The sequence below is a fragment of the Aythya ferina genome (assembly GCF_964211825.1).
Source record: "Aythya ferina genome assembly, contig: HAP1_SCAFFOLD_360, whole genome shotgun sequence".
Taxonomy (NCBI): Eukaryota; Metazoa; Chordata; class Aves; order Anseriformes; family Anatidae; genus Aythya; species Aythya ferina.
The window spans coordinates 14,616-40,649 of NW_028181205.1; the positions used below are offsets into that span (position 1 = coordinate 14,616).

The 26,034-nt window shown below is 52.6% G+C and overlaps 1 protein-coding gene across 1 annotated transcript; it reads left to right on the forward strand.

Annotated features, from left to right (window-relative positions):
* The first annotated feature begins 1,229 nt into the window (after positions 1-1,229).
* Positions 1,230-12,304, forward strand: LOC311429141 (maestro heat-like repeat-containing protein family member 7). The gene is made up of 22 exons (XM_084540270.1): positions 1,230-1,698; positions 2,290-2,381; positions 2,608-2,718; positions 2,991-3,076; positions 3,529-3,640; positions 3,886-3,972; positions 4,138-4,242; positions 4,351-4,594; positions 5,093-5,184; positions 5,673-5,813; positions 6,005-6,159; positions 6,271-6,409; positions 6,988-7,175; positions 7,264-7,401; positions 8,165-8,279; positions 8,410-8,550; positions 9,079-9,255; positions 9,756-9,911; positions 10,991-11,092; positions 11,295-11,397; positions 11,715-11,774; positions 11,952-12,304. Exons 1-22 carry the CDS (start codon positions 1,542-1,544, stop codon positions 12,140-12,142), a joined length of 2,892 nt encoding a protein of 963 aa, XP_084396396.1. The 5' UTR covers positions 1,230-1,541; the 3' UTR covers positions 12,143-12,304.
* Positions 12,305-26,034: the final 13,730 nt, after the last annotated feature.

The following is a 26,034-nucleotide window of genomic DNA, read 5'->3' on the forward strand; positions in this document are numbered from 1 at the left end:
AGAGCATCTGTGCCTCACACACTCAGCGGTGTGGCCAGGGTAGTATTATCACAGGAAGGATTAATGATTAGCAAGAGATCACAAAAGAATTGGTAAGTTTTGATACCAACAAAAGAAGTTAGCCGTGATGGCAACACTTGGCAGGATACTAGGGTGTCATCGCCACATCTGCCTCCAAGCTGAAGGCTGACAGTGTTATTTACTCCTATGTGGCACTAGAGAACTTTCTAGATTGCTCAGTAGCAACCAGAAGGCACCCTTGTGTGGAGATCACGTTCCTCACAATCCAAACAACTCAAATTACAGAAGTTTCTCTGCAGACCCTGCAGACAGGGGCTTCTCCCTGTTCTAAAAGCTGTGGGGTCAGGGTAGAACAAGCAGGGAAAGTGGCCCAGAAGGTGTCCATGTCCACACTTTCCCAAAGTATATTCACCTTTTCAGACAATGAAGTGCTGTTAGAGCTCCTCCTTTTTGCCCTTATCAGTGGTCGCTCAGGAGGTTTCTGCTTCTTAGGTGCACAGCCAAAGTTCCAAGGGGCCACTTGGGCCTTCTCAAGGATTAGCAGTTTGCAGGCTGACTGGCAGTTGTGTCTGCCAGTGTTTTAGCAGACCTTTGCTGTCAGAATGTCTCCCAGGATTGCCAGGTCACATCCATGGCTGCTCTGGCCACTGAGTGGGAGAGGCAAGGCTCTGGTGTGCCCATGAAGACAAAGGGAGGTCCTTCAGGCACACTGGCGCTCTGGGACACGCCACAGAGCCACAGGGTGGTCCCAAGAGGGTGTGAGGGCACACAGGTGACGCGCGGAAAAGACTCCACAACCATAGGGTTGTAAAGTAGGTACACTTTATTGCGGTGCACCAGGCGCACTGGGAATGGCTTCCCTGAAAAAGTGCACACCTGCCCGCTCGTCTCTCACAATTTTATACACGAATACTGTTACATATTACACGAGCTCTCATACATATTCATTGATTTCCCCAAAAGGCAGACCTCTTCCAAGTACTCATTTCCATACTCCCCGCCCTTAGCTCCTCCCGGTTGCACCTGCGCAGCGTAGCCTGGTGGTCGTGGGCAGAGGTCTTTCAGGTTGAAGGCAGTGAGGAAGAGCAGGTTAAACTCTCTTTACCTTTCTGGACCTGGACCTGCTGCTGGACAGCATGTAGAAGTTTTTTGTTTATCTTTGCTTTCTTTCCTGCCAACAAGTTGTTCGTCCTTCCCTCACCCGTTGGCCTTGAGCGATATCTTCCTTTTTACATCTGCTGCTCATAAGGTTCTCATCTACATCCTTATAATTAGGATATTTTACCATATATGTAGCTAAATACTAATTTGGATAAGTTTTAGTATCTTCCCCATCTCACAGCGGCCTTGTGGCATCTGAGAGGAGTCAGGTGCCTGGGCCTCACGCCCTCCGCCCTGGAGACAGCGTCCCCCTTTTGTCCTGGGTGACATCACAGCAGAGCCCTTTTTGACTCACCCCTGGGACAGCTACAACTACCCAGCACCAGCAGGGCAGCCCCACAGTGTCCACGAGGATTACAATGGGACAGTGCACGAGTCGTGCGGCTCCTTGCCAAAGGGGCACTGACGATTTTGCCCTGGCGGGGCTGCTATTACTTGTCCCCGAGATCCTGAATGCTGAGAAGGATAGCAGATCTGCTGCATATTCTACGTGGGAGACCCATGTGCTTCAGAGGGGTAAGTACGCAGGCACTGCTGGGCCCGTCCAGCCTGGCCCCAGGCTCCAGGCTCACCAGCAGGCTGGAGTCGGGGCTCCACCAGGGACGGGTGCCACAGCATGGCACTGCCATGCCACTGCCACAACTGAGGAAGCCAAGCGAGCGAGGGTCCCCAGCGGGCTGGACGGGACCAAAGTCAGCGAGTGCACCCTGTTCTGCAGCAGGAGCCCGTTTCCCTGGAACATCAGCAGAGGGGTACAGCCGGCGGGGGGCATGCCGGTTCCTGAAGGGCAGGGCAGCTGTGAGCCAGGAGCCAGCCCCAGCACAGCCTCCCCTGGCAGCAGGGGAGGCTCCCAGCGGGAGAGAGTGGAGGGGACCCAGCTCTTGCTGTGGGGACAGGCAGCAGAAGGCTGCTCACCCGGCAGGAGTGCTGCAGGACAGGGACCTTTCCTGCTCTGCTGCCAGCGGCAACCTTGAGGAAAGGGGGCATCAGTGCTCCGACCCAGGGCTTGCAGTCGGCAGGGCGGTGGGCACAGGGCTCAAGAGAGGGCATGGCTCTTCCCTCTGCCTCCTGCCCCGCCTACAGCTCTGTCCATTCTTTTTTAATCAGATGATGCTTCTGCTGCCTCCGTCATGTCTCCGGAGCCCAAGGACGTGGAAGCCTGTGACTACTTCTGGGCTGTTCTCACTGGCACCAAAATGGTAACTGCAGACTTTGTCAGTGCGTGAGGCTCAGCCTGCTTCTCCCAGCTGGGGGCTGCCGTGTTTGCTGCCCACACACAGGCTTTTGGAGGGCTGCTGGCTGTGCTGAGCTGCTGCCCTCCTGGCCCCTTGTGCCATCACTGCACCCCTGTGGTGCAGTGGCCCTGCTGGCCATGTCGCCGCCCTCTCACCCTCCCTATTTGTCTCTCTGCTCCCTGACTGTCAGGAAGAGGACTGGAAGCTGAAGTTTCTGGCCTCGATCCGCACCATCTGCAGCACCAGGATGGAGAGGACATACATGTACCTGCCCAGCGACGACCTGGGAGTGGAGAAGAAGGTGAGGGGATACCCAGTGGGGCGGGGAGGGGGGAAGGGTGAGCTGTCCGGGCACCAGCCCAGCAGTCAGAACAGCACAGGGGTTTCTGCACACAGGGGAGGGTGGGACGGGCCTCTGTGGGCACAGAGCAGCCTGGCCTGTGCCCCCCTTAACCCCCCGGGTCTTGACGCCAATGCTGGTATAGTGCCAGCAACGCTCTGCCTGCCCTGCAGATCAGTGCCAGCCCCTGGCAGCTTCCCGTGTCCCATCCTGACCATGTTGTCTCTCTCCAGATGCAACTGCCTAAGTCTCCCTTCGACCACCTGCGCACTGTGATGCTCCTGGGCTGGCAAGCTGCGTATGCCATCACTGAAAGGAGGTACCTGCCCCATACCCTGGCTTGGCCAGGGCCTCTCCACAGCATGGGCCTGACAGCAGCGGGCTTCCCCCACCCGGGCAGGACTTTGGTGCTCTGTCTTAGGGCCTCAGCTCTCCCCTGCACCAGATAGGAGGGCAGAGGGTGCCATGCCAGCAGAGCCAGCCGGCAGTGCCGGCAGGGGCTCTCCATTGTCTCCCTTCCCAGCTTTTTTCCCTGAAGGGAGAGAGGCAGGAGCTGGAAAGGGCTTTGTGCACTGCATGCCATGACTGCCCTCTATCCCTGGCTCAGCAGCACGGGAGAGGGAGAAGATGCCTCCACACAAGCCTTGCCCACCCAGTACGGGTCCCACCTGGTGACCCCAGGCCCTGACATCTACGGTCACCTTCCCAGGGCATCTGGGCACTGCTCCTAGTGCCAGCCTCCAATGGGCACCTTCTCTCCTCTCCTTGCAGCAAAGAGAACCTAGCACTGCTGTCACAGCACCTCGGCCCCTGCATCAACGCCATTGGCTCTCTTGCTTCAGAGACGGAGAGGGGCAAGTTGGATGCTTCACTTTATGCTGAGGTAAGCAGCGAGTGAGCTACAGAGAGCCTGCTGCCAGTCAGTTCCTGCGCACTTTTTCCTAGTTAGCTTTGGCTGCTGAAAGACCACGGGAGAAACAGAAAGACAACGGAGATCCTGAGACACCACTGGGCAGGTTGCTGGCACCACTGGGCAGCTGAGGCCTGCCTCAGGCAGCAGGCATTCAAGCCAGCTTCCCATGAGGAAGGACCAACAAAAAAGCACCACCCGCTCTGTCTTCCTTACAGATTCTGAAATCTCTGGACAGCGTGCTGGAAGTGCTGGTGTGTACTTCATCGGACTACACTGCCGCTACGCTGGAGATCATCTTGCGGGTCTGTCCCCAAGGCCGCGACGGGCTATACCCCCTTTCCAGGCTCTTCTCTTGTTCAGGAGAAGCCTGGGCACGCTGTGTAAACCCTGCCCGGCGCTTGGCAGAGCTGCCGCTACGGGAGCTGCCACTGCATCCCAAGGCAAACCAGCAGCTTTTCTCTTCTCAGGCCCTGCTGCCCCTCACAAGATCCGAGAAAGTGGCAAAGCGTCGGTATGCCGTGGGGAGGATTGCCAGTCTGAGCGAGGCCCTGATCCCCACTTCTCTGATGCAGGTAAGGAGCTGGTGGTTCAGGCAACCTCTAAGCACTCCCTCACCCCTTCCTGCTGTCTCAAGTGCACTAGCTCAGCCAAGCTGCCACTGTCCATCCTCTCAACCCCAGGACTCGTTCACAAACAGAGTGGGCACGGTCAGCGTTCGCACCTTCCAGACGAAGCCTGTGCCACTCCTGGGGCAGCTGATGGGGTGCCTCACCCTGTGCTGTGCCGAGGAGGACGAGAACATCAGCTGTGGGTCTGCAGAGGCTCTTCACGCCATCCACAGGATCGTGATGGTGCGACAGAGTAAGAGAGGCTGGGGTGGGCTAGCACCTTCCAGACACGAGGGCCCAGTCAAGACCAGGCATGGTGATACGCCGCTTTGTCCGCCCTCCCCAGCTAGAGGAAAGAGCAGCACATTCCTCCAAGGGTGGAGCAGGGGAGCAGCCGTGCTGCACCAACCCTAGGGGGCTCCCCCAGCCCCTATTGGAGCAGCAGGATGTCCCCTGGGGCAGTGGCTTAGTAGCACTCCTGAGAACCAGTGGACTGGAGAGCCTGTAGCAGTAGCAGCATCGTGGGGCTTCTCTCCTGCTTCAGAGCAGAAAGCCGGACCAGACTCTCTGGCCTTTCTGCAGACTGCGAGGCGGTTTGCCCTCCTCCCCCTTGCAACAGAAGACCCATTTCCTCCCTGGCATGTCTCCTGTCCCCACCCCCTACCCTCCACCCAACACAGAGTGCCCCTCTTTGACAGACACAGCGCCCTGCCACAATCAGAGCTCTGCTTGGTGTTCTCAGCTGTCTTCTCCAAGCAGCAGCTTCTGCATCATTCCTACCACTCACCCACTCTCTGTTTGCCTTGCTGCCCAGGCCACCTGATGACACCTACCTATCCGTATCTCTTTCTGGAGCGGGAATGCCCAAGCACCTTCCTGCCCAAGGACGCTGCTAGCGAACCGACGGTAATGAGCCCCTCCCTTCCTGGGATTCTTGGCTGTGAGGTTGACAGGAGACCTGGATGAACCAGTGCCCCAAGAACTGCGGGCAGGAGGCAGGGTCCGTCACAGCCTCCCAGCAAGCCGGCTGCAGGGTCCCACCATATCTCAGCAGGGAGCAGCCAAAGGCTAATGTCAGTGGCCAGCATCAGCACTGCAGGTCCAGCTGTCCTGGCCACCCACAAGGCCTGGCTGCCTACACACCGCCAAGTGTGCCCTGACCCTGACCTCCACCACCTGCCTTCACCCTGCGGGGCAGTTCCCTCTCCGCAGCCACTGAGGCTACAGTCATCCCAGCCCAGGCCGGCCCTTGCAAGCCCACGCCAGCTCTTGCTCCTGCCTGTGCTGGGGGCACAGTGCCAGCACTGCCCTGGCTCTCTCTCCAGAGCTGCCCTCGCTGCTCAGCTGCAGCCCGCCACCAAGGCAGGCTGTGTGACATGTCTTCCCTCTCGCAGGTATTTGGCAGCTTCCTCTTCCCTGTTGAGAGGACGGACTTCATCCTCACCATCTTGGAGGGCATGACACACCCCAGGGTCTCTGACACAAAGGTGGTTGCCCGCGTGTTGGATATGATCACAGACTCACAGATGGAGGAGGTTAGCAGTTTGCAGACAGATTGCCCTGTGCTGTTGCCCTCTCGGGGGCCGTTCTCCCTGGCCCGGGTCCACGGCTTGGGAGTCCCCGACAGCCATTCGGGCTGGCAAAGAGCCACAGGAGGGAAGCATTTGCTGGTGGCAGCTGGGGCCATGGCTGTGCTCCGCTCCATTCTCCCTCATCTCTCCTCCAGGTGCCACGGGTCATGCAGATCATCCATGACCACCTGGCGTCGGTCAGCAAGGAATCACTCCTGGACATCCTGAAGAGGACCCTTTTCCAGATCACCTCCTTGCACCCTGAGCACGCGGTCCAGGGCCTGCTGGAGGTCTTCCCGTGGTGCGATAGGTACAGGGCCCACCCACCCACCTCTGGCACAGCTCAGGACCCTCAGGGCCGGCACAGGCCAAGGGGCAGTGGCTGGGGTGGCCCCATCGACAGCATGCTTTGTCTCTGCAGGGTTGCCACGGCCATGTGGCAGACGATGGTCTCCGAGCCCTGCGTTGCAGAGGACGTGCTGAGAAAGCTGCTGATGCAATACATAGGGCCTGGGCACGATGGCTTTGGCCCACACCACAACTGTGTCCGTTCCTGGGCTGTGAGTTCCTGGACCAGGCCTCGCTCACCCCCAGTGGGGCTGCACTCCCCTCCCCATCCCCTCCTCCCCTCTTCCTCTGTCCCCAAACGCCAGCCTTCCCTGGGGCTCCCCAGTCAGGGGGGCTGGGAGCCAGAGCCCAGCAGGGCCACATGCACTGCTGGGGCCCCACTGCGCACAGGCACGCAGCCCACCCCTGCCCTGCCGCTCTCTGTCCTCCTCCCTCCCCGCCTGCTCCTGCCTTGCTGGGCAGCCCCGGGCAGGGCAGCTGCCTGGCCCAAGCAGGCTGCAAGGTTTGGCCCAGGGAGCTGAGGACAGCTGGCAAGACCCCCGGGGCCTGCTGGGCCCTTTGCTCTGGACACGAAAAGCTGGCTTGCCCATGCCACAAAGCAGAGACGAACCCAGGGAGCCGCTGGGGCTGGGCCCCAGGCCAGGCAGCCAGGCAGCGGGCTCTGGCCCGGTGCCTCCATCAGCTCAGAGCGACGCCCCACCCCCACCTCCCTCACCCCCCAACCCGCAAGCTCTGGCGGTGCTGCAGGGACACCTGTGCACTGAGAGCTGCACCTGACTGTTTTCTGCAGGTAACCAGTGCCATGAACAAGATCTTCCAGCTGCCCTCCAGCAAAAACATTGCGCACTCACTTTTCCACAAGCTCTACATTGCCGTGCTCTTCCAGATCTCCTTCATCCATGAGTGCACACTGCAGGACTTCAGCAGGAGCAGCAGTCAGATGGGGGAGTGCATGTGGCCTCCAGGCATCTTTCTCAGGTGCTCCATCCCCTCTGCCAGGTCTGTGCCCCAGGCCGGAGCCAGCGCTGGGGCGCCACATGTGACGCGCATTGTGCTCTGCATGCAGGACTGCGGTGATGACCATGAGAGCTCTTTTCCAACACGTGGGGGGTGCCACTTTGGTTGAAGACATCCAGACGCAGGGTGGCTGGGACACGCTTTTAAGACATGAGACCTTCCACACAGGTGTTGCTGTGCTGACTAGGTGATTGCCTCATCAGTTGTCCTTGTCTCCCCTGGCACTCTTCCCCCAGAGGTGGAGGGCCCCACGTGATCCCCTTCCTCGTGGCTGGTGAGGTGTCCCCAGGGGTCCGAGGGACAGCGTTGACCCTCAGTGCTGGTGACTGAGGGATCTCAGGAGAGACCGGCAGGGGAAGTAGCCTCTTTGATCTTTAAGGTCCCTTCCAACCCGAGCCATTCTACGATTCATTCTATGATTTCCATGCTGCTGCCTCTGAGAGCTCCTTGGTGAAGGGCTGCTCTTGCCCAGTGCAAGAGGAGGACTCGCAGGACCTGTCACCTTCCAATGCACTCCTTCCTCGGGGACCAGTGGTGCAGGAGAGTGCTGGGGCTGGCTCTGCAGGCAATGCCACAGCCTGCACTGGAGCTGTGTGGCAGAGCAGCCGGAAGGGTGGCCAGAGAGCGCGGGAAGGCTCAGTGGCCTGGGGATCCAAAGTGGTCAGGAAATGGCATCTGTTGGAAGGCCACAACTTGTGTGTAGGCAGGGCATCCCTCAGTGAATCGAGCACATCTGTGCTCGTCACCCTCCATGTTTGCAAAGGCAAGGTATGTGGTGAAGGGCGGGCGGCCTCTCCTCAAGTGGATGGCACCAGCTGCTGAAGCAGAGTGCAGAAATGCAAGCCTTGCCCTGGTCTGGCCCATGGGATAACAGCTAGCGCTGAAAGCACAGTCCCAAGGAGGTTTGTTTGCCCAGCTTGGTACTACCAATGCGTTCTTCCCCTGGCCAGGGCTCTGCGAAGCAAAGCACCGCTCTTCGGTGCCTCGGCGTTTGAAGAGGCAGTCATATGTCTCCGCCAGAGACAGAAGCACAAGGAGATCACCGCCATGGCTGTCTTCATGGAGGTAGGGCCTAGCAGCAAGCGGTGCCTCTCCAAGGTGCCTTGAAACTCTGGGCTCTCTGGCAGATTCAGCGTGCTGCCAGGAGTCCTGCCGGCTGGGCCAGGCTCTCACTGGGCTGCTGGGTGTCTTTCAGTTGCTGGACTGCGTAGACTTTGAGCAGCTTGTCAATGCCTGCATCCCAGACATTCTTCATTCACACCTGCACAGTCAGTCCTCGGTGCTGCGTAGGATGGCGGTTACAAGCCTCGTCACGCTGTCTACGAGACCCAAGATGGTGAGTGGGGGCATCTGGGCCAAGTGGCGGCATCCGCCTGGGGCTGGGCTGCAGGTGCTGTTGCCCGCAGAGGCTTGCTTGGACTTTGCCAAGAATCGGGAGGGGCAGTAGTGGCTCCACTGCTCTCACTGCCTTCTTCATCAGCCCCTGAACGCTTCTGGGCAGCCCCTGCCTGGACTGTGCAGCACGAGGAGAGCGGCACCAGTGTCCGCTCAAAGGCACCTCCTGCTGTGCCAGAAAGAGGTCAATGCCAGGCCCCAGGCCAGCCAGCGCAGGGCTGCCTCAGCTGCAGGAGCACTCTACCCAGAGCAGTCATCCTGCTGAGGTTGGGAAGATGAGGCCCCGCACAGCGCCAGGCTGACACAAGTGGCTACTTCTGCAACCCAAGGCAGCAGCCTTCTGTCTGAAGGGGCCTCAGCACGCTCCTGGAGACAGACCTCTGCTCTGGGCTGTGCCTGCTGTAAGCAAAGGGCTTCTGCCAGGATGGTCTTCGGTGTTTCTGAAACAGAACTGCTGTGTTTCATGTAGGCAGTAACTCTGCAAGACCTGCTGCCAGAGGTCGTGCAGCAACTGCAGGATGCCAACAGCGACATCAGTATGAAGGCCGTGACTGTCCTCCGCAACACTCTGCGCCTAGCAGATGGGCAAGTGGCTGGCCCCATCGCTCTGCAGCTGCCTGACAGGCTCCTGCCCCTCTTTGAAAACGTAAGTCTGGTGGGCAAGCAGGAGGTTTGGCTAGCGTGGCCACGGGGCACGTGAATGTGGCCTGGGGGTGGTGCGTCCCTCTCCGCGTGTCTCACTGGCCTGCGAATTCTTCGCCCACCACGATCCCTGGGCACGTGCTGGAAACGTTTTGCTTGGTGCTTCTTGGGCTCTCCTGCTGGGGCAGCCCCTCCCTGTGCAGAGCCCTGCAGATGTGTGCTCCACAATGGCAACTTCTCCTCGGCCCCTTGCTGCCCATGGCCGCTTCTCCCCTTGCCATGTGTCCCCTTGCCAGCCCCAGGGTGGACCATCTGCAACCCACTGCCTTGCCCTTCCTGTGTCTTGAGCCATTTTGCACTGCCCACACACTTGGCCTACCTGCCACAGCTCACTGCAGAGTAAGAGCCAGGAGCGTGTGTCTCCCTGTCTGCCACACCGACCCCTTGCTCACTGTGAGCTCGGAAGAGCCTGGACTGAGGTCCTCCCTTGTTCTGTCTCACCAGGAGTGCAGCTGCATGAGAGAGCTCTCCATCCTTCTCTGCAAGGATGCCATGGAGGTTGCAGAGGGCACCCATACGATGGAGATGAAGAAGCAAGTGCAGAGCACCATCCTCCCCCTCTTCTTCCACCTGCATGACCAGGACCAGCGTGTGGCTGAGGTGGGGACACTAAGCTGAGCATTCACTTGAGGGGGCAACACCCCTCAGGAGGGCCTGAGCATTAGGGGCATGGGCTGTTAGCAAGGCTCCCTCTGAATGTGCCTCACCTCAGGGCCAAAGCTCCCGAATCCAAAAGAAAGGTGCAGAGCCCCTCTGTGCCTGCACCAGGCCCACCACAGCCATTTTGCCCCTACTACACCTCCGCCTGCACAGAGGGCCAGAGCGGAGGGGCCTCTCCCTGCCCCACATCCAGCCCCGCATGCAGCCCTCCACAGAAAAGCCCACTGGGAGGCTTCCTGCAGCCCCAGAGCTGTCATGGGCCAAGAAGGTGGGCACGGACATTTTCCAGACCTGCCCTGCCTGCTCCCAGCTGTGCTCAGCAGTGCTGCGTAGCCACAGATACCTAGGCACTAGAGTTTTCACGGGCATCCCAGCTGTGCCTGCAGGTGTCTGAGGCCAGTGGTGAGGTGCCCAACAGTTGTCGACCCCATGTTATGCACAGGGACCCGCCAGATGCCTAGGCTGAATGCTCCTTTGCTCTCTTGGGCATGAGCACCCTGGAGCCGCCAGCGTGCTCACTGCAGAAACCCTGGCCTGCAGGCTGCCCTGGGCCACGCAGAAGGGTGCAGCCCCTGCCAGGGGTTGCAGGAGCCAGCATGGCTGCCAGCCTGGGAAGGGAGCCGCAGCCAGGGCAGGGGTCTGGCCCTGTGTCCGCGGTGGCGGGCTCTGGAGCCCAGGCCCTAGGGAACAGCCTGCTGGGGTCCCCGTGCGTGGCGTCCCTGGCTGCCTCCTGCCCTGGTGCCTCAGTGACTGCAGCGCTTCACCTGCCTGCTGGCCTTGGCTGCAGATGAGCAGCTCTGGGGGACTTCTGTCCTGCAGCCCCAGCAGCATGAAGTGCCAGAGCTGGTGGTTGCCCCACACCTCTGCCCGAGCACTGAACCCTCTGGCAGATGCCTTCCCCAGCTGCTGCACCTCCCCAGCAAGGGCCAGAAAAGCCCCCAAGCCTCGCCGAGGTGCAGGACAACCAGGGCCTGTCCAATGCGCAGTGGTTTCATCTCCCACTCTCTGCTGCTCTGCAGGCCTCTCGGGAAGCCCTCCTTGGTGCTGCCAAGCTCCTGAAGTGGAAGCAGCTCAGGAACCTGCTGGAGACAGCGCAGCCACAGAGGATTGGCAAGTGCCTGGTAAGGACAACTGCCCGAGGGCTCCCAAAACCTGGCCCAGACAAGGCCTGCCAGCCCTGGCCCAGGGTGCAGGGTGGCTACCCTTGCCTCTAGCCACTGCATCAGGCTATCCCAGCAGGGGAAGCCAGTCCCACGTACAGGGCTGGCCTGGCCAAGGGGCAAGGCTGCACCAGCCCCATCCACATGTACTATTCTCTTCCAGCTGGTGGGGCACAGCAGCAGAGTGGATGACTACCTGTGCCAGAGCCTGCCATACCTGTGGAGCCCCCAGGAGCCCCTGCAAGAGGCGGCCATCAGGTTCATTGGTGAGTCACAACCCCATGGGCCCTCTGTGCCCCACAGCAGCTTGGCCGCAGCCCCAGCTGCTGCTGAATCAGCCACGTGGCTGCAGAGCACTGCCAGCTCAGAGTGGGCCTGGAGTGCCTGTGGGGGCTCCCTGCTGCCCTCGGCCACCCCCTGCCCATGCAGTGGTTGCTGGTGGGAAGCTTAGCGAGTGCCTCGCAGCCTCCTTGGGTGGTGTCACACTTGGGCACACATGGCCAAGCCGGCAGGGATGTTGAGGGGGGGACTGTGTCTGGGGCGAGCTGGCCAGCGGGATCTGTGATGGGCCGTGTGTACCTAGGGCTTGCCGGGCAGCACTTGGTGGATGGGCGCAAGGAGAAGCTAGAGAACATCATCGAGGGTGAGTGAGGGCAGTGGGGTATCAGCACGAACTGTCTGGGAGGAGAAAAGACCCTGGGCAGTGAGCTGCGACCCCTGCCCCAGCTGAGGAGGTGGGGTGGGCTTGGCAGGAGGGGTTCCTGGGCGTGCTTCCCAGTGATGCAGGCTCTGAGCTGCCCTCTGTTCCTTTCCATGTCAGCCCTGAGAAGCATGGAGGGCTACAGCAGCCCTTCGGTCTCCTCCCTGGTGACTGAAACCATCCTGGTCCTGAGAACTTCCTCCACATTCAGCCTGCAAGCACTACGTTACCGGCTCCGGAGGGTGTGGGAGAGGAGGCCCCGTGTCCCGAGAGCTGGCTGGCTATGCTGCTGCAGCTGTGCTCAGTGCTGAGCCCAGCTCCAGCCCTCGGGCCCCGCCGAGTAACCTCTCTGCTGGACTTTCCCCAAAGAAACAGCCCTCTTTCTTCACTGCTTGAACGTGTCATTTTTTTGTGTGAAAACTGAATGGTTAGAAAACTCCACGGCACCAAGCTGCTCTGCTAGGCTGTGAAACCAAGAGGAAGGAAAGCTTTTGCTTCCCTGGCCACAGCGTGTTAGAGCAACCCACCGCCTTTGCCTTCCTGGGCGTCGGGCCATTTTGCTAGGAACAGCGCGATTTTAGAGTGAGCCTGATGGTACGGAACTGATAGATTACATGGCCAGCCCTGAGACTAACTGACAACCTACTCATGTCCTCTGGATGAACTTTGCTCATTATAATCTCACTACAGTGCCAAAATACACCTCCATCCCCAAGGCTACCCGCCTCCAAGGTGCAACTACCTCTCACTGAGCACACGCTCTGAATTTCCCTGAGCAAAAACAAAAGCCAGGAAAATGTATACCAGTCACAACAAAGGCGCATATGACTTGAGTCGCTCACTACCTAAAAGCAGGAACATAGTAAAAAAAGGGCTCAAGAGAGGAAAATGTTGGGGAAGACACCACCACAGACAAGTAGGGAGGATGTCGCTGACTCCTGGCATCAGCCGAAGGCTGCCGTGCTGAACCTCTCTTCCCCCCTACAGGGATGCCTACAGGGTGAGGTCTGAACCCTCAGTTACAGCGAGTGCTTCCCTGGGAAACCTAACATTCTCTATAGAGTTGTTCCACAAGTTAACGTATATGTAGCTGGTTGTGTTAGTCATATTCTTGGTATTTGCACGTGCTTTGCAGACAGAGTCTTCATCAGCGGCAATCCAAAAGAACCTGTGCTCGTGTTGCTCCAATAAACTACACCAGTCATTTACTAGACTGAAAGTGTATTACACGATATGTGCATCCATGATCACGATAATTTAGTCTATTGAATACAACTGGATTTATAGTTCCAAACAGGGCATCGCTCAGAATCCAAACCCAGCCACCCCCAGCCCCTCTGATATCTGAGGACAAGTTGGAACGCAAGGGGGTTTAGGTCCTGCCAAACTTCCTTATCCTTTAACACAACATGCTTTACTAAACGTCCGCTACAGTGGAGCAAATTACTAATGTTCCGGCAGATTCTATCACCTCAGCGCTACAGGAGGTCACATCCTTATCAGCAGGGGTAGTTCAGAACCATGAGGGGTTAGACTGCATAGTAGCATCCCATGGAGCAGTAGGTACACGGCTGCGTTGGAGCTGCTTGCTTCTACGTAGGTGAAAATCAGGTGATCGCCAGTGATGCTGTTATCTCAAATCCTTCGTGCCCCATGCTGGCTGCCCAGTGGGCAGCTGAGCACCACACAGCTGCTCTCTCACTCCGTCCTTGCACCGGGAGTGGGGAGAGAGCTGGAGGGGCCAAAGTGAGCAAAGTCATGCATTGAGGTAGCGCCCAAAGAGAGCGGGCTGGCTTCTGCTGGGATGTCAGCCATTGCTGTGATGAGCACTGAGCCTGGGCCAGGGAAGGCGCTGCAGCTGACATGCGAGAAAACGGAGGGATCAGAAGTAGCCAGTGTGGGTTTCTGAAGGGCTGGTCCTGGGTCTTTGTGCCTAAAGGCAGGACTCCGCAGAACCACCAGCAGGGGACAGGTATCAAGTCAGGGATTACTTGAACAAACTCAGCCACCATAAACAGAAATGGAGGTGGGTGCTCTGACCAGCTCCCCAAACACAAGTAGCGGTATGCCATGACACCCCAGGATCGCAACCCTATGGTTGTGGAGTCTTTTCTGCGCATGAGTTTGGCGAGCCAGGCAGGAGGACTCTGTTCGGCTGCAGGATCGACTGTGGAGCAGACCTCCTAGGCGCGCCCCGAGCCCCTTTTTCTCTCTCAGAGGAGCTCCTCTCCCAGCCACTCACTGCAGGGATACAGGAAGTTCCTGTGGTTGCGGGCAAACGGTACACCTTAATTAAGGTAAGCCAATTGGCCGGGGAGGTCGATAAGCCACATAGAGATGTCTAGCGTGCAACACGAACCCTGAAGGCGTCCTGGGAGGTGGCCGGTAGAGTGGCCAAACGGAGGTGGCCGATAGAGCGGCCAAAAGGGGTTTTGAGTAGAAGCTGCCATACCCTGGTTCTAGGAACCACAAGGAACATCCTGAAGATCATAGAAGAGACGGGAGGAGGGTAGGCGAGCTTTAATGGTAACTGGCATAATGTTTGCAGCTGCTGGGGAATAATTCTAATTGGAATAATAACTGTATGTTGTTGTATATGTAAAGGCCCGGGCATTTTTGTTAAGGTGTTCTTTTAAACATATGTTAATATGTGAATATGTAAATATAATATAAGAACTGCCATTGAGGTGTATGCCTAAGGGAACGAAATTTGCCCAGGCATATTATCTGCTCGTCGGGTTTAAATGTCCTCAGTGTAATTGTCTACAGGCAGTTAATTTACAGTGGTCTGATTTTACTTGTGTATCTCTATATATTGTGGATTTTGGAGGGATTGGGATTGACTAGTAAAGAGCTCCTAGGAAAATGGTGCAATATTAACTGCTATAGATTAGAATGGGAAAAGGTCAAAGCAAAGAAATCCCGCGGAAAAGCCCCCTAGAATGTATACTAACACATTGGAGGGATATAATGGGAAGAGGGGGGACAGAGAGTAAAAGAACTGTTATCAAATATTGTAATCAGTGGTGGCCACTTTATAAACTAGAGGATGGAGAGGAGTGGCCCCACGATGGAACTATTAATCATAACACCGTATTACGGTCAATATGTCCTTTATTACAGTCAATAAAGTCCTTTGAGGAGAGAAGGAAAATAAGATGAAATGTAGTATACAGATATGTTGTTTCAGCATCTTAGAGAGAAAAGGAGCGGAGTTAATTGGCCCTTGACTGAGCCTTTGGTGTTGGCATTAGAAAAGTACAGGCTGGAGAAAGATAAAGGAAGTGATAAAAGGGTTGTTGAAGGTGTTAAAGGTGTTTAAAGTTGAATGAGCAGGGAAAGAGGATGTAGGAATTTTAGAAGCTCTGTCTCAGCCCCAGGCTGAGATCTCAAAATCACAGGTGTTAGCCCTCTGGGGCAAAGGGATCATGATGGGTCCCAGAGAGAGTTGTTATGGAAACAGAAAAGCAGTTAACTCTTAAAACAACCTGAGTTCATGTGCAAGCTCAGATTGCCAATGGGACCGCTCAGGGAACTGTTGACAATTGCATTCCCCTGACCGACCCCACTGCGACCCTAATCATCCCGAAAATTATGAAGTTAAGTTAATACTCGAATCTGTTTGAATTGGGAATTGAGAATATGCTTCCAACAAGGTCCAAAAGAAACCCCTATGGAATTTTTGGACCAACTTTGAAATGTAATGGAAAAAAAAATAAATGAAAAATATTCGGACCCAGATCTCTCGGATTCAGAGAACAAACTGACTAGCCTTTTCCTAGGGTAATCAGCCCCTGATTTTGGCAGAAATAACGGGGACCTGGGGAATCTACCCTAACGGATCCTCCACTGGTTATAATGAAGATAGGGGAGAAACGGAAGTGAACTTTCTTATTGGTATGGGGGCAACATATTCAGTTCTAAATCAAGCATTAATGGCTTTAGGGAATGATTATGTTAGGGTAAAAGGTGCAACCGATCGACCTGAAAAGGCTTATTTTTGTCAACCTTTGAAGTACAAGTTAGGGAAACAATGGGGCATACACAGATTTTTATATATGCCTAACTCCCCAAGGGCACTCTTAGGTAGAGATTTATTAGAGCAATTAGGAGCAGTAATAAAATTTGAAAAAGGGGAGATTACTCTGGAGGTAAAGGATCAACAATATATACGGGTAATGAGTTTAGCCCTAGTCAACCTGCCAATGGAAGGACAAGTTAATGAAGAAGTCGTAAACCAGGTATACCCAGGCGTATGGGCTACTGATGAACCTGGGAGAGCTAAAAATGCCCCACGTGTTGAGATTCGGCTCAAGGAGGGAAAGCAGCCAGTGAGGATCGAGCAGTACGCTCTAAAGCAGGAAGATAGGGAAGGAATTCGACCAATAATAAAAGTGTAAGTAGGATTGTTGAGGGAATGTGAATCCAATTTTAATACCCCTATATTACCTGTCCACAAGCCGGATGAGTCATATAGGGTGGTCCAGGATCTACGGGCAATAAATAACTGTATTAACACCAGAACTAGCCTGGTTTACAGTTTTTGACTTAAAGGATGCCTTCTTTTGCCTCCCTCTCCATGAAGCCAGCCAGAAAAGATTTGCATTTGAATGGGAAAACCCCAAGAGTGGGCGTAGGACCCAACTCACCTGGACGGTGTTACTCCAAGGCTTCAAGAATAGCCCCACAATAGTTGGAAATCGGTTAGCGAAAGATCTTGAATCCTGGGAGGCCCCACCAGGAGAAGGGAAATTGCTGCAATATGTTGATGATATTCTGACTGCTACTAGAACAAGGAACACCTGCCTGACTTGGGCGGTGAATCTGCCAGACTTTCTCGGACTCCAAGGGTACAGGGTATCTAAGAAAAAGGCCCGAGTAGTACAAGAACAGGTAACCTATTTGGGATATGAAATCAGTGCTGGGGAAAGGACCTTGAGACAGGCTCGAAAAGAGGCAATATTCCAAACTCCAAGACCACAAACAGTGAAGGAACTATGGACCTTTTTGGGTATGAGCGGGTGGTGCCATCTATGGATTTAGAATTACGGACTGCTTGTTAAACCCCTGTATGCACTCACGACTACTGAACAGAAATGCCTTCAATGGAACAAGGAAGCAATACAAGCTTTCAAGCTACTGAAGAAGGCCCTGACGTCAGCTCCAACTTTGGGACTCCCAGATGTGAGTACGCCATTTTACCTTTTTTCCCACGAGAAGCAGGGGATTGCCCTGGGAATATTAGCACAAGACCTGGGCCCATACCGTAGGGCAGTTGCTTATTTCTCCAAACGATTGGACACAACTGCAAAGGGATGGTCTGGATGTTTGTGAGCGGTTGCGGCCATAGTACTAAACATCCAGGAGGCCGAAAAATTTACCTTGGGCCAGAAAATAACCGTGTTAGCATCCCATACGGTATCTGCAGTACTGGAAGCAGAAGGTGGACATTAGCTCTCCCCACAAAGAGTTTTGAAATATCAGGCTACAGTGGTGGAACAGGATGATGTGGAAATTGTAGTCACCAACATTGTCAATCCAGCTTCTTTTCTCAGTGGGAACACAAGGGACCCAGTGCATCACAACTGTCTGGAAACCATCAAAGCAGTATATTCGTGCCGTCCAGATCTGAAAGACAATCCTATGGAAGACACAGAAAACTGGTTCACTTATGGGAGCAGCTAAGTCGTAAGTGGCAAACGACACAATGGTTATGCAGCTACCACTTGTAAAGAGGCAGTAGAATCCGGGCCTTTACCTGCGAACACCCCTGCACAAAAGGTGGAAATAATTGATCTGACCCGAGCCTTGGAATTGGCCCAAGACAAAATCAAAAACATCTATACAGACTCAAAATATGCCTTTGGGGTTGTACATGCGTATTGAGTGATCTGGAAGGAGAGGGGATTACTGAATTTGCATGGCAAAAATATCAAGCATGCAAAAGTAATCTTGAAGTTGTTGGAAGCACTTCAACTCCCTGAGAAAGTGGCAATCGTGCACATCAGAGCACACCAAAAAGCAAACTCAGAATTGGAAAAAGGAAATGAGCTGGCAGATGTAGTGGGTTTACGTGGCAAGGTTTTGGTAGCAGGGAGCCATAGGGGTGGTTTCTGTGAGAAAGATCTAGAAGCTGCCCCATGTTCGGGAAGGGCCCCATTGTTTTCCAGATCCGAGCCAATAAGTGATGTTGTTTTGCGCCTCTGTGAGAGCATATTTAAGACAGGGAAAAAACGCTGCGCCACACAGCAGCCGGGAGAGTCAAGGGAGTGAGAGAACAGCCTTGCACGTGCCAAGGTCAGTGTAGAGGGAGGGGGAGAGGTGCTCCAGGCGCCGGAGCAGAAGTCCCCTGCGGCCTGTGGTGAGGAGCATGGTGAAGCAGGATGTCCCCCTGCAGCCCATGGAGTACCACGGTGGAGCAGGGTTCCACGCTGCAGCCCGTGGAGGAGACCACGGTGGAGCAGGTGGCCCTGCACCGACGGAGGCTGCCGCCTGTGGAAGACCCCTGCCGGAGCAGATTCCAGGCCGGACCTGTAGCCCGTGGAGAGGAGCCCACGCAGGAGCAGGTGACCCAGCAGGAGCTGCTGCCTGTAGGGGAGCCAGGTTGGAGCAGTTTTCTCCTGAGGGATGGACCCCGTGGTACGGACCCATATCTGGAGCAGTTCTGAAAGAGCTGCTGCCTGTGGGAAGCCCACGCCGGATCAGTTCATCAAGGACTGCATCCCGTGGGTGGGACCCCACAGCACAGGGGACGAGAGTGACCGAGAAGGAGCGGCAGAGAAGAAGTGCTGTAGACTGACCATAACCCCCATTCCCCCGTTCCCCTGTGCCGCTCGGGGGGAGGAGGTGGAAGAGGGTGGATGGGGGGGAAGGTGCTTTTGGTTTGCTTTTTCCTTTGTTTTCTCACTTCTCTCGCTTGTTAGTAATAGGCAATAAATCTTACTATCTCCTTATGCCGAGTCTGTTTTGCCCGTTACAATAATTACTGCGTGATTTTCTCGTCCTTATCTCAATCCTTGAGCCATTTTCACATGTTTTCTCCCCATTCCTCTTTGAGGAGGGGGAGTGAGAGAGCGGCTGTGGTGGAGCTCGGCTGCCCACTCGAGCTGAACCACGACAGCAGACAGAGAGGCAAAACATGCAGCCAAAAGGGAGGTAAAAACAGAAGGGGCCCTGATCCCCAGTGGGCAAATCTCCCTAGAAGGTAAGCCCAAATATACCAAGGAAGATCAGAAATTAATTACTGATCTAGCAGGTTCCTATAACGAGGAAGGGTGGGCTCTTACCCCAAGGGAAAATGATTATTCCCTCTTATATGATATGGCCCTTGATAAGAGAGGAACATAGAAAGAGGCACTGGGGGACTGAAGCCTTATATAAACATTGGATCAGAGAAATTGTAGCAAGGAACCACTGCGAGACAACTGACTCAGCAGTGTGACCTTTGCCTCCAGACTAATCCCCAAAATACTCCAAAATTAGGGATAGGCCAAATTGGAAAAGGTAACGGGCCTGGACAACAATGGCAGATTGAGTTTTTGGAACTCCCAAGAAAAGGGGGGTACCGATACATGCTGGTATTAACTGACACCTTTTCAGGTTGGCCAGAGGCGTTTCCTACCAGAACAGCCAAGGCTAGGGAGGTGGTAAGAATACTAATACAGGAAATAATACCACGTTTTGGGGTACCAGCTACTATATCCTCTGACAGGGGACCGCCTTTTATTTCAAGAATAGTGCAACAAATCAGCCGCCATCTAGGTATAGATTGACAACTTCATACCCCATATCGCCCTCAGTCAAGTGGCCAGGTAGAAAAGACGAACCACTTGATCAAACAACAGACTGTAAAGTTGGGACAGGAAGCGAATCTGGCCTGGCCTCAGTCTCTTCCTTTGGCTCTCTTATGCATACGAACAAGGCCAAGAGCAAAGGAGGGACTGAGCCCTTTTGAAATCCTGTATGGACAACCCTATGAATACAGAAGGGGATGTCCGCACAAGCAGGAGACAAAATTATGACATCCTATATGGTGGCATTAGGGAAACAATTAGACAAAATTGGAAAATATGTAGCTGGAACCCGGAGTAGCATTTTGGATAGACCTATACACAATGTACAACCTGGAGATTATACATCTATGTATGTAAAGTCTCTTGCAGAAATAAACTTTGGAACCCCAGTGGGAAGGACCCTTTCAGGTGCTGCTTACATCATACACCGCAGTAAAAATTAAAGAACAACCTGCTTGGATTCACCACATGAGAATCAAGAAGTCAACGCAAGGTCCATGGACACTTGAAACGATGGGACCCAATAAGTTGAAATTGAAAAGGCAACACGTATGGACTTTGGACATTGCTTGTAACTATTGTATCAGCTCAAGCATGGAAGGAAAACTCGAATGTAAACATACCTGAAAGAGTCGCCCGATCTTTAAATTTATCTGACTGTTGGATATGTACTGCACTTCCGAGGGGCAATATGGAAATCCCGCTATATGGGATACCCTCCAGAAATTGGAACAATGCATTATATAGACTAATCAGACGTGGTCCGCTCAATGTTGGGGAGTGGAAAGGGTAAATTATACCCTCCCTGAGGGACCGAAATTTGCTTTACAAGCACGGGAAACGTTACTGTTAAAAGTCGGTGTATGGGGGTCAATGATGGCAGTGAACAAAAGATCTTGCGTGATCTGGGGCTTAGTTTTGGTCGGGAACCTGACTGTTCAAAACCGGGAAATGCAGGGGGATATAATCTAGCCAATTTAAGGTCATTTTGTAATATTACTATCCAAGTAGCATACGACCCTGATAAGGAGTCTGGAGTGGATGGATCTTTGCAAAGTGGGTGAAAATTAGGTATAGGGTATTGGTGGCTATGTGGTGATGGGAGGGCAAGGAAGAATTTACCACCTAATTGGAAGTGTTATATATGGAGTGGTAATTCATGTCAAGAAAATGGTTGATATTAATAAAGAAGGGGAAGATTTGGGAGGGTGGCCATGGGGGTTGGAAAGCCCCACACTAGACACTAACACCACCCTAACACTAGACTCTTCTCGATGAGGCCATCAGGAATGTAAAAGAGTTTAGAGGGAACAGAGAAGGGTGATTCAGGAGACTGCATGCAGTCTCGGGTTTCTTGTTCTCCAGCCATTGAGGCATGGAAGTTTCTGGGTGTTTACTGTTACTGTTATTTGCAAAGTTGTTTGACCAATGAAAAGTTGTTTTGAAAAGAACTGCTGTGGAGAGAAGGGTATAGGAGGGGAGCCTGCCCTCAAGATAAAAAAAAAAAAAAAAAAAAGGAAGGCAACACGATGTGACGAAGTTATGTCATCAATAAAGAAGCAGAAAGAAGGAATGAAAAGGAGCAGGTTGGCAGAATGGAGACCAGGATGAGAACAGGCACTTTTCTCAGCCGTTCTTCTTGCCATCTCAGGAGTCGGGAGCACTTGGAACAGTCCTTCCCACTCACGTTGCAGCTTCGATTCTTTCCACATTTGCATCAAAACACAGTCTCCTGCTCCGAATGGATGGATCAGGACTTCCAACGCCTCCAACATTACATGCTGTCGCAGTAGGAGATATCCGTGTGCTGACTCTAAGGAACGGGATGGGGCACAGAGTGGAGTGGAGACACCACGGACAGGCTCTGTGACGAGAGGGGGACCTGATGCTCTTGTGCGCACTGTGACCGATAAGCTGCATGATCGCTACCCTGAGCTAATGGCCTGTCATGTTTTTGAGAAAGCGTTGTACTCTAGTGAGAGAACTGGTGTTTCTCTAGAAGCAGCAATCCCCATGCTTTTGCTTCAGCTTTGAATATTGAAAGAACAATATGATCAAGCAAGTAACCGAAACTTTTTCAGCTGGAAGTAGCTCAACCTTTCTTTTACACAGGAAGAAAAATCTAGGAGCATAACAGATTACACACCAAAAACAAAAACATGTAAATAAACAATGTAATAATATCACTCGCAGAAAAAAGAAAAAAAAAAAAAAACAAAAAACAAAAAACAAAAAACAACACGGACAGGCGGCGACTCCCCTTCTCCTGTGGGGCAAGACATTAAGCGGTGTCCATCTGTCCCTGCATGGGAAATGGATGCTGGAAGTGGGCTTCTCACTATCGCTGCTTTGGGTAGTTGTGGAGTAATTGCCTTAACCGTTCCCTCATTAATGGAAATGGTTAACCCAACGAAAGTTAGAACAAATGATGGGGATTCTCCCCTCTGAACACAGGCCAAGAGAGCTGGAGTTGTTCATCACGGAGAAGAAAAAGCTCCAGGGAGAGCTAATTGCCGCCTTTCAGTGCCTAAAGGTGGCTTATAAAAAAAGTTGGAGAGCAACTTTTTGCTCAGACAGATAATGACAGGGCAAGGAAGTTTCCAAACTAAAAGAGAAAGAGGGGAGTTAGATTAGATGTTATGAGACCAGGGGAAAGGATAGAGGAAAACAGACACTGAGAAGGGCAGAGGAATCAAAAAAGATCAAGAGACGAGTGGGACAGAGGAAGGAGTAACAGTGGTAGCTGGACAGAGGAATTGCAGGGAACGCTACTGCAGGCGTGCAGTACTGGGTGCTGCAGTATCAGTGCTTTTATCATTGATGGGCAGTACCAGTTGTGGTTGCAGTGCAAGCAGTTGTCACAAAGTCTCAGGAGAGCATAGAAGCACAAGAGGAGCGTGGGGCATAATGGCTTTCTCAGGGTTGCAGAGTAGAGTGCAATGGTCCTAAATGGGTGAGTGCGGTAACATGGCTACCCAGCAGACACCCAGATGCCCGGATAGGTCCTGTGTGCCACTATGTTGGCTCCTGAGTACCACGCACACGCCAGCAGTCAACAAAGCATGCAGAGGCAAGTTAGCAGCAAGAAACGGATGCACAGGAGAGAATGTCCCTGTGCAGGCTGCACCCATCCCACTCCCTGCCCTGCCAGCATTTGCAGTGTGGCACCATTCCACTCCCTCCCCATGCACCTTGACACTCCAACCACCCTGACCTATGGAGGGCTTCACTGAGCCCTGGCTGCAGCATGCACACGTGAGTTCCTTTGTTCCAGTACGCAAAAGGCAGCATTTATTCAGAGCTTCTTTTAAACTTCAAGGTAGTATTGCATCTGGATGACGGGTTTGGAGGGATTACATTTCACAGAAAACCCATGAGAAATAAATGTCTGGTGGACAGAGGTAACAAAATTCACACCGTATACAGTTGCGCTATTTATCTACAGTTGTCAAAAATACAAAGAAATTAGATAAAAAAGGTTGCTTGGTCAAAACATTAATGAAATATACGTTCCAAATGCATAGGAATCACAGAGTGATCAAACAAAGACAGTAAGTGTCTTAAAGCTTTAGAGCTTTCAAGAGCTGCTGTGGTCACATGACTAAAGGAAAGCTACCGAGTTTGTTCACCAAGACAGGTGTTCAGATTAAAGACAGGGAAAAAAAATTACACTCTACCACCAGGCATCTTTGCTGGAGGGGAGCAAGGGCATGAACAGAACGCAGCAGATATTTCAACTTTTCCTTATGGTATCTGTATGTTTTAAAGAAACCTCTCTGGCAAAAGCAAGGTCAGTTTGCAGATACTATCTAAGGAAACAGTAAGAGACAGCAACAAATAATGCGTGTCACGGATGGGATCACTTCATATTCATTGTACTGCACAATGACCAAGAACAATGATCTCAGAGCTGAAAAGCAAATCTCTTTCCCCAAAGAGTACCCTGAAGCCTGAACGTCTTCAATAAACATTTTATTGATGAGTTTTCTCAATGTCCTCGGTATTTCTCTGAGGGAGAGGTAGGCTCTCATGGGGCTACTTCATGCTCCCGTGCTCTGAGAAGTCAGAAACAACATGATTGTCCCCTGTCAATAACCACTTTGTAGTTCAGAGTCCTTCAATTCCCACTGGTTCGCGTGCATGGATACGAGAAGTACTAATTCCAACTTCATCACCTGTAGAAAACACACAAGGTAAAGGTAGTTGATCCTCAGAAGATATTCAACTTTGTACTATATAGCCCTGCATCTTTATGTAGAAGCAGTCATTCACCTCCCTTCCTTCACTCCTCCCCAAGTGTCAGAAGTTATTTTTACCTGTTCTGATCAGAGGAGCTTTATTCTAAATTGGAATGTTTATACTTCTGTCAGTTTCAGCTTCACTTTTAGAGAGAAAGAAGCCAGAAAGCTACGTGTGTCTTACATACATCGTACATTTGTTTGAGGGTTTACCCTTTGAACAATAAGAACTAAATTAGTCAGGATTCCATTCCTATATCCTTTTTTGTTTTTCTTTTTCCTCTTCTTAAACAGACTATTGTGTGATCTTATAAAACCCTAAACACAATTTTTTAACACACAGAGCACTGCATGTTCAAGCCTGCTACAGCGATTTCTAGTAGTTTCTACCTCAGGAATTAATGTTTCCCTTGTCTTCTGCACTTCCTAGTATGTGCACCTGTTTACTTAGGTAACTGATACTCAGTTTTGTTCCAGTCTTTCCTTCCTCCCACACTGCTGAGGGAGCAAACGGCTTTGTGGTGCTTAGCTGCCTGCACACCACAGGCACATACAGAGTACAAATCTCTATCCATCAGAGAATCGGTTACTGGCATTCCAAGCACTGTCCACATGCTGGAGGAAGAACTCCACTGTTTTCTCTGAAAAAGAGGCAGAGAAGAAAATAGGATACAGTACAGAGTGATCATGCAGTCCAATAGGCACAGCCTCATACCGTGAAGAGATACAAGAACAGAACTTTCACCTGCAACATTATCAGACAGTATTTAACAGCCTGGATTAAAGCATGTTCATACACACCTTCTTTGTAATATGTTTATCACATAGACACAACTGTAAATATTACAAGAAGCTTGCAAAGACAAGAAGTGAAAAGACGTCTAATTCTTACTACAGCCTAGACCTCGCAAACAGGGATAGTTGTATGACTGGGAAGAAGTGACAGCAGCCCCGAGCTACATTTTGCAGTCAGACAGTTAAACTACATGTTCAGCTCTACATTATCTCAATGGATACATGGAACTGTTCTATAAAGAACATGGAAAGTCCTATCATAATGGAATTAATGGAAATTAATAGAAAGTCCTATATTAAGTTTATACTGAAAATAGTATTTGGGAAAGAGAATGCCGAAACACCACATGAAGTCAGCTAACTAACCCAGTTCAACACAGAACATGTGAGACTGGAGCAACCTCAAGCAGAGTTGTACGAGCCTTAGTACTCTGGAGGATGCCTTTCTCTGTAAGGCTGTAAGCTGCAAGTCAGTTGCCCAGAGCAACAGGACGAATGCTAAAGATGAACTCTATCTCCAGTACACACCCAAGTAAATCACTAGTGCACCAGGTAGTGGCTTACAGTATCAAATGCATGCCTTTCGGTGCTACTCGTTTAATTTCTGCAGAAGGTACAGAAACAGATGCCTGCTTGAATCTCACACTGATGAGCCACAAATCAAAATGACCTTACTGTAGCTGACTCTCAGAAGTTTTAGCCTTGTATGGAGAGTCATCCTTTGGCTGGGAGCAGTTCTAGCTACGTTTTGAAGTGGCAGAGTGTTCAAACCTCATGCAGAGGAGTGGAAGAAGCACAGAGTGGCGCATAGAAACAGAAGTTCGCGGCATCAAAGGAGCAAGAAACTGGGAACTGAGATACATGCAGCTTTTACGCTACAGATGCGGAACTGGGAAATAAAGGACTGGGAGAGATGGAGAAAAACACTTGTGGTCCTTGTTTGCAAGGCTTAAAAGCAACCTGGGAAGACAAAATGTATATAGTCTGATCTTTCCTACAGTACATATTCCCTCTATAGAAGCTCACCTCTTCCTCCTTCAGAGGCCTAAAGACGTCTCCAGGATTCAGGAGATGTTTCTGCAAAACTGTCTGATGTGGTAAGTCTGTACAATACAGGAACATAAAGCAATCTGCCTGACAAGAGCATGCGTTGACTTGTCGTTGGCCAGTTGCTCAAACACATGCCCTCACCTCCTGGAATAAGGGCACACAACATGTTTTCCTTGAATTAAACACAACTACAGATAGATTTAGCTCATAGGGTTCCAGCTGATTATGCTCACTACAGAACCAAGATAAGAGAAACTACTGCAATGTAAGTAGTTATGCTAATAACAAGATCCCACAGTGAAACCAAAGCAGAAGCTTAAGGGAACA